The sequence below is a fragment of the Schistocerca nitens genome, chromosome 8 (genome assembly GCF_023898315.1).
Source record: "Schistocerca nitens isolate TAMUIC-IGC-003100 chromosome 8, iqSchNite1.1, whole genome shotgun sequence".
In the NCBI taxonomy this organism is placed as follows: domain Eukaryota; kingdom Metazoa; phylum Arthropoda; class Insecta; order Orthoptera; family Acrididae; genus Schistocerca; species Schistocerca nitens.
This window is the reverse complement of record NC_064621.1, coordinates 95467916-95482443: the sequence shown is the minus strand read 5'-3', so window position 1 is coordinate 95482443 and position 14528 is coordinate 95467916. Positions and strand designations below refer to the sequence as shown.

At 45.0% G+C, this 14528-nt stretch overlaps 1 protein-coding gene across 1 annotated transcript in view; it reads right to left on the bottom strand.

Moving 5' to 3' along the window:
* Window positions 1-14528, bottom strand: part of LOC126199078 (myrosinase 1-like) — a 59925-nt gene that overhangs the window by 41731 nt on the left and 3666 nt on the right. The window contains exons 2-3 of the mRNA XM_049935815.1: window positions 8676-8809; window positions 5162-5296 (exon numbers count right to left, since the gene is read on the bottom strand). Coding sequence (XP_049791772.1) covers window positions 5162-5296; window positions 8676-8809 — 269 coding nt within the window. The remainder of the gene's footprint in view (window positions 1-5161; window positions 5297-8675; window positions 8810-14528) is intronic.

Here is a 14528-nt window from a genome sequence, read left to right as displayed (position 1 = left end):
AACAAGAGGACGAGACAGTTTATTCCAGTCACTCACTTTCCACAACACATAGACTGAAAACGTTCACTGTCAACGCTGTAACAGATCTACCTGAAAATTAGGTAGCAGAGCAAGTTCCGAATAACATAGCCCAAACGCGAAAACACACTCACATATTATTTGAAAATACCCGAATGGAAATAACCAGTTACATTTTACATTTGTTAATAGTTAATCACACGTGTGTGGCCAAAGGTATTTACTGTTGTTAATTATTGTACGATGAAGTTCAGATTACTTTCTTTGGAATTTAATAATTCCAGGTCCCAACACAGCAGGTGTTGTCAGATGTGAATGTTACTGAACTATCAGTTTAATAAGTCATAGTGACAAAACACTGACACAAGTTATGTACATAAGAACGGAAAAACTGTTAAAAGCCACCTCAGGGAAGATCAGTTTGGGTGCCAGGGAAATACTCAAAGCGATAGAGCCTACGACTTTTCTTAGGAGATAGGTTAAAGAAAAGCAGAAATATGTCTAGACATTTTGTGTACTTAGAGAAAGCTTTTGACAATGTTGGCTAGAATTCTTGTTCGTAATTCTGAAAGTAACAGGGCTAAGATATAGAAAGCAGAAGGTTATATACAACTTGCACAGAAACCAGATGGCAATTATAAGAGTCAAAGTACATGAATGGGAATCAGTGTTGGAGAAGGAGGGGCTGTCGCCTGTCCTGGACGCTATTCATTCAGTATATTGAGCAAAAAGTAAAGGATACCAAAGAAAAATCAGGAGGAGAACGTATAGTTCTGGGAGAATAAATAAAATCTTCGAGGTTTACCGTTGACGATGTAATTCTGTCAGGGTCAGCAGAGCAATTGGAAGAGCAGTTGAACGGAATGGACAGTGTCTTCAAACGTGGCTACAAGATGAAAATTAGTAAAAGCAAAATAATGGTAATGAAATTTAATCAAATTAAATCAGGTGCGCTGGGGAATTTGATTAGGAAATGAAACACTAGAACTAGTATATGAGCTCTGCAGCATGTGCAGTAAAATGACTGACGTTGGCCGAAGTAGAGAACATATAAAATGTAGAATGGTAATGGAAAAGAAAACGTTTCTAAAGAAGAGAAACTTTTTAACATCAAAAATAAATTTCAGTTTCAGCAAATCATTTCTGAAGGCTGGAGTGTAGCCTTGTACAAAACTGAAACATCGATGATAAGCATTTCATACAACAGGAGAATGGAAGATTATGAAATGTATAGTGATACAGAAGAATGCTGTGGTTTGGGGATGGTGGAGAGGGGGGGGGGGCTTAGGTCAGGTAACTAATGAAGAGATACTGAATAGAATTGAAGAAGAAAGGAATTTGTGGTATATGGTAACTAAACGATGGGATCAGTTGGCAGGGCACATTCTCGTAGACCACGAAATCGTCAGTTTAGTATTGGAGGGGAGAGCGTGAGAAAAATATTTCACAGAGAGTCAAAGAGACGAGTACAGCAAGCAGATATTCAAATGTATGTGGATTGCAGCAGTTGTTCGGAGAGGAAGAGCCTTGCACAGGATGGAGTAGCGTGGAGAGCTGCATCAAACCACGCTTCGGACTGAAAATCGAAACAACAATAACAAGTTAAGGATATTTTTGCGGCTTCTTACCATCGGTAAAAGCATTGATACACAAGAACCACAGGTAAGTTTCCTAACGATACAGAAGTTTCGCAGTGATACGTACACAAATATCTTAATATCACGTTCAGATGTATATAAACACTGTGTGAAAATAATACTTTCCACTCGTTTGCAAGTATAGTACTTCTATAAAAATACTTCTGTCCGATTGTTCCCAGTAATCAAACCACACTGCAATAGAGCATTATTTGAAAATTGACCACTTTTCCCATAGCGGTTTTAACTTTACTTTTCGGCAGTGCCCACCTGGTGGGAAATTCGTTGACTTATCATATTATGTGGACGATATGTACGTATTCGAATAAAGATTAATGATATTCCTTGAGAGCAGGTAGAGTTACTTACTCTGGGATCTCGTTTGTCGGCTTGTCTATATGTGATGGTATTAGAAGCTCCACTACTAAGATAACTGTCTGCACTGACGGCATGCTGTCTCTATGGGGTGAGGGTCAAAGGAAATACTCACAAAGGTGATCTTGGACTCACTTTAAACTATGAGCATGATGAGGACAGCGCGAACAACGTGCTCATCGACTATCGAAGATCGAGGTGAGACACAGTTTGCTTCGATAAATCAGTTTGACTTGACCCAGGCCGAAATTTTACTCTGGGCGACACCCATGGCTCCAAACATTCGATAAAAAAAAATCACCTTTTGCCCAGATCTTCACGGCGCATCCCACGCACATTTTATAGCTCAATTGATAGGAGGAGATCCTTCAAAAAGGCGTTAAACGGTCAGAATTTCTAGGCATAGATAGACGACAAATACACATATTTTCGAAGCCAAATCATGCAGATGTTGTCCTACCTATATCTGAATAGTATGCCAGCACTGGATAATGATATTCATCAAACAGCCTAGCAATATATTCATGGAAGGGTCAACGAATGTTACAGAAACGATCTTCCAAATGTATCAACGTTCGGACTTACGGCAGCCAATTTACATCAGGCGAGTTATATAAAAGTTACATATATGCCTGCATCTATTATATTGAAGTCAGCCACATAACAGAGGACACGTTAAGGCAGTCCGCAAGAGACCGTCAACTTTTAATGCAATGCGCTACTAAATTTCCTAGGGCTGTCAAATGTCGACACACATATTAGTCACAAGTGCCAAGATTTATCTAGGTGAAGATTTTACCCCTAACACTAGAGCTGTTTGGTTAAACGTCATAACAGGAACTACCCAAACCTTGCTAAACCGTACATAAGTAAACTGAACCCCTCATCATTATATGAAGAATGTATTGTTGAACCGAATGTGGTAAACATACACCTACACAAGAATATGATCAACATGAGAACTGCGATAAATTTCGTCAACTATATTTTACCGTCTGAATAGATTTTTGTTTATTGACGGTAAACAATACTAGCAAGTCTCCTCTTTGATGTGTAAATAGGCTACATTTAGTCCGAACATTGACAGATTTCGAAGATAGCTTCTGTAACATTTTTCTTTTTTTCTTGACGCTAAACAATTGTATGTGATATGTATGTTGATGCATTGAAGCCTAAGTAGAGATTTTGTGATCTGAGTATGTCAATGACTAGCTAGCCTCATGTTTTCACAAGGCTTCTTCCTCTCCCTTCCAATAAGATTTAGGCATCGTTCCCAGAATATGTGAAAGCATACTACTCGATAGACCATACCATCCAGACGATGTTGTGCAGGAAATGTTGGGGAATTGTAAAAACGAGACTTAAATACTTGCTCTAGACGTAAGTTCACATTTGCTAGAAGAGGTAGATTGTTTTAATTTGCTAGATACAAGGGATAGGCAAAATAATGTAAACACCTGTACTTACTTTGGAATGGCTTATTAATAACGGGTTGAGCCCTCATTAGCCCATAATACAGCTGCGATTCTTGTTGAAATATTGGCATATAATGATCGTATAGTCTCCAGTGGAATGTTATGCCACTCTTCGATCAGAACCTCTTCTAACTGCTGTTGTGACGAGGGAGACGGAAATCTGCTCCGGAGTCGGCGCTCTGATACTACCCACAAAGGTTCTACAAAGTTCAAGTCCGGGGACTGTGCTCAGGGAAGACGCTGCAGTTGTGTTGCATGTTCGTCATACCACAATTGTGCTGTTCTGGCAGTGTGAATGCGTACATTATCGTCCGGAAATATGGTATCATTGTTGGGGAGCAACATTTGAATCATAGGGTGCGCCTGATCGCCTACAATGTTCACGTAATCGTTCACTGTAACACGGCCTTTGAGAGTAATGATGGGAGCAGTAAAATACGATGATATGGCTGCCCACACCATCACACTTCCACCTCCATGCTTAACTGTTCGAATGAAGCAATCAGGATTGTAGGCTTCTTTTACGTTCTCCAGACGTAATCCCGGCCCGACGTTGTCGCGTCGGACCATATGACGTGTTTCCATTGATCAACCGTCCAGGATTTATGCTCCTGACACCATGTTTTACGCTTCTTTGCGTTGGTTGTCGTCGCTAATGGTTTCGGTTAGCAGCTTGTACACGAATATTCGCTTTATGGAGTTCTTGGCGCACAGTGTCGATAGATACGAGGTGTCGAAGGTGGTTATTGAGCTCTGCAGTCACTTTCGTCGCCGTAGTTTCGTGTTGTTTTGACACAACTCATGTTAGCGTACGATGATCTCGTCAGTTAGTTTTGATTTGCGCCCACTATTACATTTACACGCTGATGTGTTTCCATGTTTTGTGTGGGCTGTTATGACTCTTGAAACATTAAATAAGTTGGCTTCCTTGGTTACTGATGCTCTAGCTAATCGGGCACCGACAATCTACCCTCTTTGGAACTCTGTTAGGTTTTCCATTGCACGTAGACCTCGGGGTCTGAATGCAAATACAAAGTGTGCACTACTCGTAAACAACCTGTACTGATGCCAAGTTCATACCGAACACGAGCAGTCCAGAGCGACAAAGACTTATCTGCATTGTTGACTGTCAAACACAACCATCTCATTACTATCACTGTTCACATTATTTTGGCTATCAAATGGCTCTGAGCACTATGGGACTTAACTTCTGAGGTCATCAGTCCCTTAGAACTTAGAACTACTTAAACCTAACTAACCTAAGGACATCACACACATCATGCCCGAGGCAGGATTCTAACCTGCAACCGTAGCGGTCGCGCGGTTCCAGACTGTAGCGTTTTGGCTATCCCCTGTATGTCTGACCAGTGAATTACCAAAGGAAGCTGAGAGAACAACGTGCGGGGGCAACGACGAAGTAAACTAGCAAGTGGCCCACAGGCGTGGCTGTCTCTATGCAAGAGGCCGACTATAGCGCTACTTTCACAACACCGTAACGTGCTGCTGCCTGCCGGCTCGTCCTACAACTATTCACTGAGCCCAGCCACCAACTGGGTCGAGGTATTCTTTCCCCTCCTAACTCTCACATATTCCTGAGGAATTGATCTATGCCGGAACTGATGATGACGAACACGTATATGTATGTGTCACTCTTACCATGGGCTGGATGCCGTTTGCTAGCAGCTCGTCGATGAGGTTGTTGTAGTAGTCGATGCCTGGCTGGTTGATGACGTCAAGGTCTCCAGTGGGCAGGATGCGCGCCCAGGAGATGGAGAAGCGGTACACGTCCGCCTGTTCATAAATGAGGAGAATAACATGCTTTATGAAACTAGTAAGTCTGTTCGTGTGGAAGACAACACTGTAAGAATGTGAGACGAATATCATTAGGATTGTTTAAATTACAAACGACAGATGACACATACAATTGAACAGGAATTGATGGTACACTTTTGTAAATGTAAGATTTCAGCTGAAGGTACGTTTTGTAATTTCTTATTCGACAGGAAGAGATTCCTCAGGAGGATTTTGTTACGAAGCACAAAGGCCTCTCCCATACTAATTTTCCACCCAGCATTGTTTAATGATACTTTATTTACCGCATTATCTACATCATTTAGGCGCAGCTATAGAAATGATATAAATCTACATACGCAGATGTGGTAAACGTAAAGGGGATACATTCAAGCCACGACACTTTGGGTTACAACGCGAGACGTACCCATGAACAGAAAGTGTCAACGTTTTAAAAGAAACGCCAGAAAAAATTAAAACGGGTATAAAAAGTGAATTGAGGTAAGGATACTTGTGGGCCTACTTACACTACCTGATGCAAAATACACTACTGGCCATTAAAATTGCTACACCACGAAGATGACGTGCTACAGACGCGAAATTTAACCGACAGGATGAGGATGCTGTGATATGCAAATGATTAACTTTTCAGAGCATTCACACAAGGTTCGTGCCAGTAGCGTGGCGACACCTACAACGTGCTAACATGAGGAAAGTTTCCAACCGACTTCTCATACACAAACAGCAGTTGACCGGGGGTTGCCTGGTGAAACGTTGTTGTGATGCCTCGCATTGACGGCGCTCTGAACAGTGGACGTTACATTTCAGGTGTGTTAACGACCCGTGGCTCTACCCTTCATTCGATCCCTGCGAAACCCTACATTTCAGCAGGATAACGCACGTCCGCATGTTGCACGTCCTGCACGGGCCTTTCTGGATACAGAAAATATTCGACTGCTGCCCTGGCCAGCACATTCTCCAACTCTCACACCAACTGAAAGCGTCTGGTCAATGGTGGCCGAGCAACTGGCTCGTCTGAATACGCCAGTCTTGATCAACTGTGGTATCGTGTTGAAGCTGCATGGGCAGCTTACCTGTACACGCCATCCAAGCTCTGTTTGACTCAATGCCCAGGCGTCAGTTCTAGTATAATATATTTGTCGAATGGATACTCGTTTATCATCTGCATTTCTTCTTGGTTTGGCAATTTTAATGGCCAGTATTTTTTTTTTTTTTTTTTTTTTTTTTGGGTCATCAGTCTACTGACTGGTTTGATGCGGCTCGCCACGAATTCCTTTCCTGTGCTAACCTCTTCATCTCAGAGTAGCACTTGCAACCTACGTCCTCAATTATTTGCTTGACGTATTCCAATCTCTGTCTTCCTCTACTGTTTTTGCCCTCTACAGCTCCCTCTAGTACCATGGAAGTCATTCCCTCATGTCTTAGCAGATGTCCTATCATCCTGTCCCTTCTCCTTATCAGTGTTTTCCACATATTCCTTTCCTCTCCGATTCTGCGTAGGACCTCCTCATTCCTTACCTTATCAGTCCACCCATTTTTCAACATTCGTCTATAGCACCACATCTCAAATTCTTCGATTCTCTTCTGTTCCGGTTTTCCCACAGTCCATGTTTCACTACCATACAATGCTGTACTCCAGACGTACATCCTCAGAAACTTCTTCCTCAAATTAAGGCCGGTATTTGATATTAGTAGACTTCTCTTGACCAGAAATGCCTTTTTTGCCATAGCGAGTCTGCTTTTGATGTCCTCGTTGCTCCGTCCGTCATTGGTTATTTTACTGCCTAGGTAGCAGAAATCCTTAACTTCATTGACTTCGTGACCATCTATCCTGATGTTAAGTTTCTCGCTGTTCTCATTTCTACTACTTCTCATTACCTTCATCTTTCTCCGATTTACTCTCAAAACATACTGTGTACTCATTAGACTGTTCATTCCGTTCAGCAGATCATTTAATTCTTCTTCACTTTCACTCAGGATAGCAATGTCATCAGCGAATCGTATCGTTGATATCCTTTCACCTTGTATTTTAATTCCACTCCTGAACCTTTCTTTTATTTCCATCATTGCTTCCTCGATACACAGATTGAAGAGTAGGGGCGAAAGGCTACAGCCTTGTCTTACACCCTTCTTAATACGAGCACTTCGTTCTTGATCGTCCACTCTTATTATTCCCTCTTGGTTGTTGTACATATTGTATATGACCCGTCTCTACCTACAGCTTACCCCTACTTTTTTCAGATTCTCGGACAGCTTGCACCATTCTATATTGTCGAACGCTTTTTCCAAGTCGACAAATCCTATGAAAGTGTCTTGATTTTTCTTTAGCCTTGCTTCCGTTATTAGCCGTAACGTCAGAATTGCCTCTCTCGTCCCTTTACTTTTCCTAAAGCCAAACTGATCGTCACCTAGCGCATTCTCAATTTTCTTTTCCATTCTTCTGTATATTATTCTTGTAAGCAGCTTCGATGCCTGAGCTGTTAAGCTGATTGTGCGATAATTCTCGCACTTGTCAGCTCTTGCCGTCTTCGGAATTGTGTGGATGATGTTTTTCCGTAAGTCAGATGGTATATCGCCAGACTCATATATTCTACACACCATCGTGAATAGTCGTTTTCTTGCCACTTCCCCCAATGATTTTAGAAATTCTGATGAAAGGTTATCTATCCCTTCTGCATTATTTGACCGTAAGTCCTCCGAAGCTCTTTTAAATTCCGATTCTAATACGGGATCCCCTATCTCTTCTAAATCGACTCCTGTTTCTTCTTCTATCACATCAGACAAATCTTCACCCTCATAGAGGCTTTGAATGTATTCTTTCCACCTATCTGCTCTCTCCTCTGCATTTAACAGTGGAATTCCCGTTGCGCTCTTAATGCCACCACCGTTGCTTTTAATGTCACCAAAGGTTGTTTTGACTTTCCTGTATGCTGAGTCTGTCCGTCCGACAATCATATCTTTTTCGATGTCTTCACATTTTTCCTGCAGCCATTTCGTCTTAGCTTCCCTGCACTTCCTATTTATTTCATTCCTCAGCGACTTGTATTTCTGTATTCCTGATTTTCCCGGAACGTGTTTGTACTTCCTCCTTTCATCAATCAACTGAAGTATTTCTTCTGTTACCCGTGGTTTGTAAAATGCTATAATACACGTCGATGAAACAGTGTTACATTAATTTTTGTCTGAGTACAACAAAAGACGAAAACAGTTGAATCAGATACTGTTGACAGTATAGATTGCTAGAAATCTGGGAAAATATATTAATGTGTAGATAGGGTCTCTTTGCTGCAATTGAAACGCATCAAAACAGTGTAGATTCACCGAGTACCACACCTGCGTAACGCCAGCTAGTACTCACGTTGAGAGCCTTCAGCATCTGCACGTCCTCCTGGTACTTGTGGTACGAGTCGCAGGCCACGTCACCGTTGTCGCCATTCGTGCCGTACTCCGGGTGTTCGTGGAGCATGTAGTCCCAGATGTTCTCTCCCTTGCCTGCGTACACGAATAGGTATCGTTGCAGAGTGGGTAATATTTCTATCGAATGACAGGAGCTATACATAATACATGTCATTTCCGAGAAGTAGCTAGTATGAAACAATTATTTTACGAGTACCAAGAGATTATCAGCAGGACGCTCTCAATACCGGTTCTTCAATCATCTTTCAATCAAACATAAATCCATACTGTAATGAATTGCCCTGCGAACAGTCGCATACAACTGATCTATTGGTTTATTGTCATTATCAGCTGCCAAGGTGGTTACGATTCTTCAACACAGGCAACACAATGACCTATGATGCTACAAATCTTCTGAAGTTCAGTACTGAATTTTGAAATCACATATATAGCATTTTTAAGCATCTGAATATGGGCTTGTCGAAATATTGTCACATAGCAAACGGATGCTTGTCCGTCCTTTTCTGCTGCGCGCGTGGGATCCTTACCAGATTGGATCGATTGGATCGACGGGGTACATCGAAAGAGTTCAAAGAAGGGCAGCACGTTTTTTATTATCGCGAAATAGGGAGGACGGTGTCACTGAAATGATAGACTTGGGGTGGACATGATTAAAACAAAGGCGTTTATCGTTGTGGCAGAATCTTGTGCAGTTCAGAGGGAGTTCAAAGAAGGGCAGCACGTTTTTTATTATCGCGAAATAGGGAGGACGGTGTCACTGAAATGATACAGGACTGGAGGAGGACATCATTAAAACAAAGGTGTTTATCGTTGTGGCAGAATCTTGTGCACACCATCTTTCTCCCCGAATGCGAAAATATTTTGTTGACACCGACCTACATAGGGAGAAACGATCACCATAATAAAATAAGGGAAATCAGATCTAGCACTTAAAGAAATACGTGTTCGTTTTTTTGGCGCGCTATACGAGATTGCAATAAGAGAGAATTGTGAAGGTGGTTCGATGAATCCTCTGCCAGGTACTTACATGCAGAGTATCGATGTAGGTGTAGAACTGGATGTACCAGGAACGATACACAGGCAACACAGGCAGTCTTGGTCTGAATGACGCTTCACAGAGAGGATGTCACATGTTGGCCATGAAACGAAACCAGCGTCTGCTACCAATCTGTAACCCTCACTATCGTTTCTCCGCGGGAAAGTGACTGGCTACAGTGGTAAGGCAGAGCCTAAATGTACAACAGCTGCATGAGAGCAGGGGAATATATGAAATATTCTATACAATTTGGCAGTATGAAAGATAAAATAACTGCTCGACCAAGTAATGGCATCTGAGAAAGGAGGGGCAAACATTTAAAAAAAGAAAAAACGTTCGTGCCAGTGGGGGAGAACGCTGAAGTATGCAAATTATACTGAAAACTGCAGACATTGTTAAAGAAGGAACGACGAGGTAGTCTATTTACAACTGTCCAAGTCGTTAATTTCCAATCTCTGATGCAGGCCGTCGCTCTGATGATTCATGTGTCGGCAGTAAAACTGTGTCTGGACTCCGGCCACAACACAGTTCCATTCGTGAGTGTGTGTAGTGTTCATCACGTCAGAGCATTCATCGTAGTCACTCCAGATGCGATTATTTTCAGTTGAGCGACATTTTTGGCAGCAGAGACAACGATCGATAAGCGCATGACTTCACAGTTTCTCCCAGCGCATCGACAGTGCACAAATCCTACGCGATTACAGCTACACAAGTACACTGTACAGTCAAGAATAGGCACTACGTTCAGCTGCTCAAAAATGGTTCAAATGGCTCTGAGCACTATGGGACTTAACATCTGAGATCATCAGTCCCCTAGACTTAGAACTACTTAAACCTAACTAACCTAACTACATCACACACATCAATGTCCGAGGTAGGATTCGAACCTGCGACCGTAGCTGAAACGCGATTCAGGACTGAAGCCCCTAGATCCGCTCGGCCACAGCAGCCGGCTCAGCTGCTCAGTGTTACATTAAAACTGAGAAGAAAAATATTTTCTTATTATACACTCCTGGAAATGGAGTCAGACCCACCATACTTGCTCCGGACACTGCGAGAGGGCTGTACAAGCAATGATCACACGCACGGCACAGCGGACACACCAGGAACCGCGGTGTTGGCCGTCGAATGGCGCTAGCTGCGCAGCATTTGTGCACCGCCGCCGTCAGTGTCAGCCAGTTTGCCGTGGCATACGGAGCTCCATCGCAGTCTTTAACACTGGTAGCATGCCGCGACAGCGTGGACGTGAACTGTATGTGCAGTTGACGGACTTTGAGCGAGGGCGTATAGTGGGCATGCGGGAGGCCGGGTGGACGTACCGCCGAATTGCTCAACACGTGGGGCGTGAGGTCTCCACAGCACATCGATGTTGTCGCCAGTGGTCGGCGGAAGGTGCACGTGCTCGTCGACCTGGGACCGGACCGCAGCGACGCACGGATGCACGCCAAGACCGTAGGATCCTACGCAGTGCCGTAGGGGACCGCACCGCCACTTCCCAGCAAATTAGGGACACTGTTGCTCCTGGGGTATCGGCGAGGACCATTCGCAACCGTCTCCATGAAGCTGGGCTACGGTCCCGCACACCGTTAGGCCGTCTTCCGCTCACGCCCCAACATCGTGCAGCCCGCCTCCAGTGGTGTCGCGACAGGCGTGAATGGAGGGACGAATGGAGACGTGTCGTCTTCAGCGATGAGAGTCGCTTCTGCCTTGGTGCCAATGATGGTCGTATGCGTGTTTGGCGCCGTGCAGGTGAGCGCCACAATCAGGACTGCATACGACCGAGGCACACAGGGCCAACACCCGGCATCATGGTGTGGGGAGCGAACTCCTACACTGGCCGTACACCACTGGTGATCGTCGAGGGGACACTGAATAGTGCACGGTACATCCAAACCGTCATCGAACCCATCGTTCTACCATTCCTAGACCGGCAGGACAATGCACGTCCGCATGTATCCCGTGCCACTCAACGTGCTCTAGAAGGTGTAAGTCAACTACCCTGGCCAGCAATATCTCCGGATCTGTCCCCCATTGAGCATGTTTGGGACTGGATGAAGCGTCGTCTCACGCGGTCTGCACGTCCAGCACGAACGCTGGTCCAACTGAGGCGCCAGGTGGAAATGGCATGGCAAGCCGTTCCACAGGACTGCATCCAGCATCTCTACGATCGTCTCCATGGGAGAATAGCAGCCTGCATTGCTGCGAAAGGTGGATATACACTGTACTAGTGCCGACATTGTGCATGCTCTGTTGCCTGTGTCTATGTGCCTGTGGTTCTGTCAGTGTGATCATGTGATGTATCTGACCCCAGGAATGTGTCAATAAAGTTTCCCCTTCCTGGGACAATGAATTCACGGTGTTCTTATTTCAATTTCCAGGAGTGTATTATACTTATGTGGGTTTTTCAAATAAAATCTTTGGGAATTTTTTTTCACACTGAATTCTATTTCTCTCATGCGTAGACCTGTAAGCTAATGTACCAGAGTAAAAATCATTTGAACAAACTGGTAGCCGAACGATGTTGAAAAAAAACATATCCATGTCAGCAGATGCTGCGACTCTGCAGTCGATTATTCACAAATCATTACACTACCTGACAAATAGATGCCAGGAGTGAACATAGAAATACAGAATGTAAGACGCCTTCAGTGTTTGCACAATTTGGAGAGGAAGGCGCTTACCGTCAGTTGCAAGGAAAATATCGTCCGCCATACTGCGCTGACACATTCGGAAAACAAGAAGGACGACAGGAAGGACACCCTTGGAATGATTTCATGTGTATCTAACGGCAAATCACTGCACAGATTTCAGCAGACCCAGATAGGTACCAGATTAATCTTAATCTACGAAAACGTGTTTAAAAAATATTAATTGCTCGTACAATGATGTCACAGACTACTGCTCACATGTAAATGGATACTTATAAGATGGCATACTAGAGTATATCGTCTGTATGAAGAGTGAAGCGTGTAACTTGTATACGACTCTGAAAAACAATTCGTGACCACTGTAAGATATTTCTATTAACAGCTGTCTGGTACCGCGCGTCGCGGAATTTGAATCCCCGCTAGACGTCATGGACGTTGGAGACCCCTAGAGGTCTCTGCACCATCGCGCCTCCTGGCCCGCATATTAGTGTGGGGGCGCCACAGTGGAACACGTGGTTCCAGCGACCAATAGCAGAGCCCCCGATAGAGTACTTAAGCGTCTGCCTCTCGCTCAGCCAGTCCCGGTCTCCTGTTTAAACTCCAGACCTACGCCCTTCCTATCAACTACATCCGTCTGATGGCCTCCTTCCTCTCCCACTGCCCCTCCTATGTTACCATCCATAATGCCACTTCCCACACCTTCTACCCCTCTGCAGGTGTGCCCCAGGGCTCTGTCCTCTCCCTTCTCTTCTACCTCCTGTACACGGCAGATATGCCCCCCCCCCTCCAGTACACCTCTTGCAATATGCTGATGACACCGCATTCCTCGCCCTCGCTCCTACCCTCCAACGGTCCCAACGCCTTCTCCAGAATCACATTGACCTTTTTGCTGCATTGTGTAACCAGTGGCTCCTGAAAATCAATCCTTCCAAGACCCAGGCAATCATCGTAGGTCGTACCACTCACTCCTTCCGGCTCCTGGATTTCTCCCTTACTGTCTGCGCCCGTCCTGTCCGCCTCACCCCCACCCTCACCATACCTTGGCCTCACCATTGACCGTCACCTCACTGGATCCTCAAACTCCTCTCTGGCCGGACATGGGGGTTGCACCCCTCTACCATGCTCCACACCTACAAATCCTTAATCTGTCCCATCCTCTGTTATGCCAGTCCTGCCTGGATATCTGCCCCCCCCCCCTCCAGAGCCTTGAGCGTCATGCACCCCGCCTCGCCTTCCATATACGCCTCCCGTCCCTCACGCGGATCCTCTATGATCTCATTCCTTTCCCCCATCTGCTCCTATTCCTCGAACATATCCACATCCTCTGCACCTCCCGCCGCCTTGAACCCCCTCACCCCCTGGTTCCTCCTCTCCTCTCCCATACCCGCCCCCTGCCACGTCTTCATTGTTGTGTCCCCCCTACCCTCCATCTCTACACCCTACATCTCCTTTCCCAAGGTGGCTTCCATCAACTCCCCCTCCGAGATGATACCCTCTCTCCCTCCATTTATCCCTCCTATCAACTCTGATCCTCACTCCCCCTCCTTTCCTCTGTCCTTTTCCCGGGCTCCCTCTCCCTCCCTTCCATCCTCTTTCTTCCCCACCTCCCCTCTCTTTGCCCCCTTCTCTCCCCCAAGTCCTTTCACATTTCCCTCCTCTGCCTCCTCTCATTCCCTCTCGCGTCTGCCCTTCTCCCCCTTTATTAGTCCTCTCCCTACTTGGTTCCCCCCCTCTTTTTCGTTTTTTTCCTTCCTCCCTCCTTGTTCTTCCCCCTCCTCCAGGCCCCCCCACCTCCCCCAACTGCCTTTGGCTCGGGAGTGTCATCTTTGTGCCGCCACTTTCGTGCAGTGTTCTACAGTGAGTGTTCTACAGTGAGTGTTCCGTGTTGTGTTTTTTGGGAAGTGTTGCGAACGGCCATCATACTGTCGCTGGGTGTGCCTTTTATCTCTTGCAAACAGAAACCAGACTGTCGCCGTGTTTTTTAATTGTATGTGTACTATGTTACTTGTCTGATTCCTGTGTCTTTTATTAACGTTGCCAACCGCTTTTGCTTTCTGTTTTAACTTTCCGCATTTTTTCCGCCATTTTACACTTGACGTCACCGTTTTAT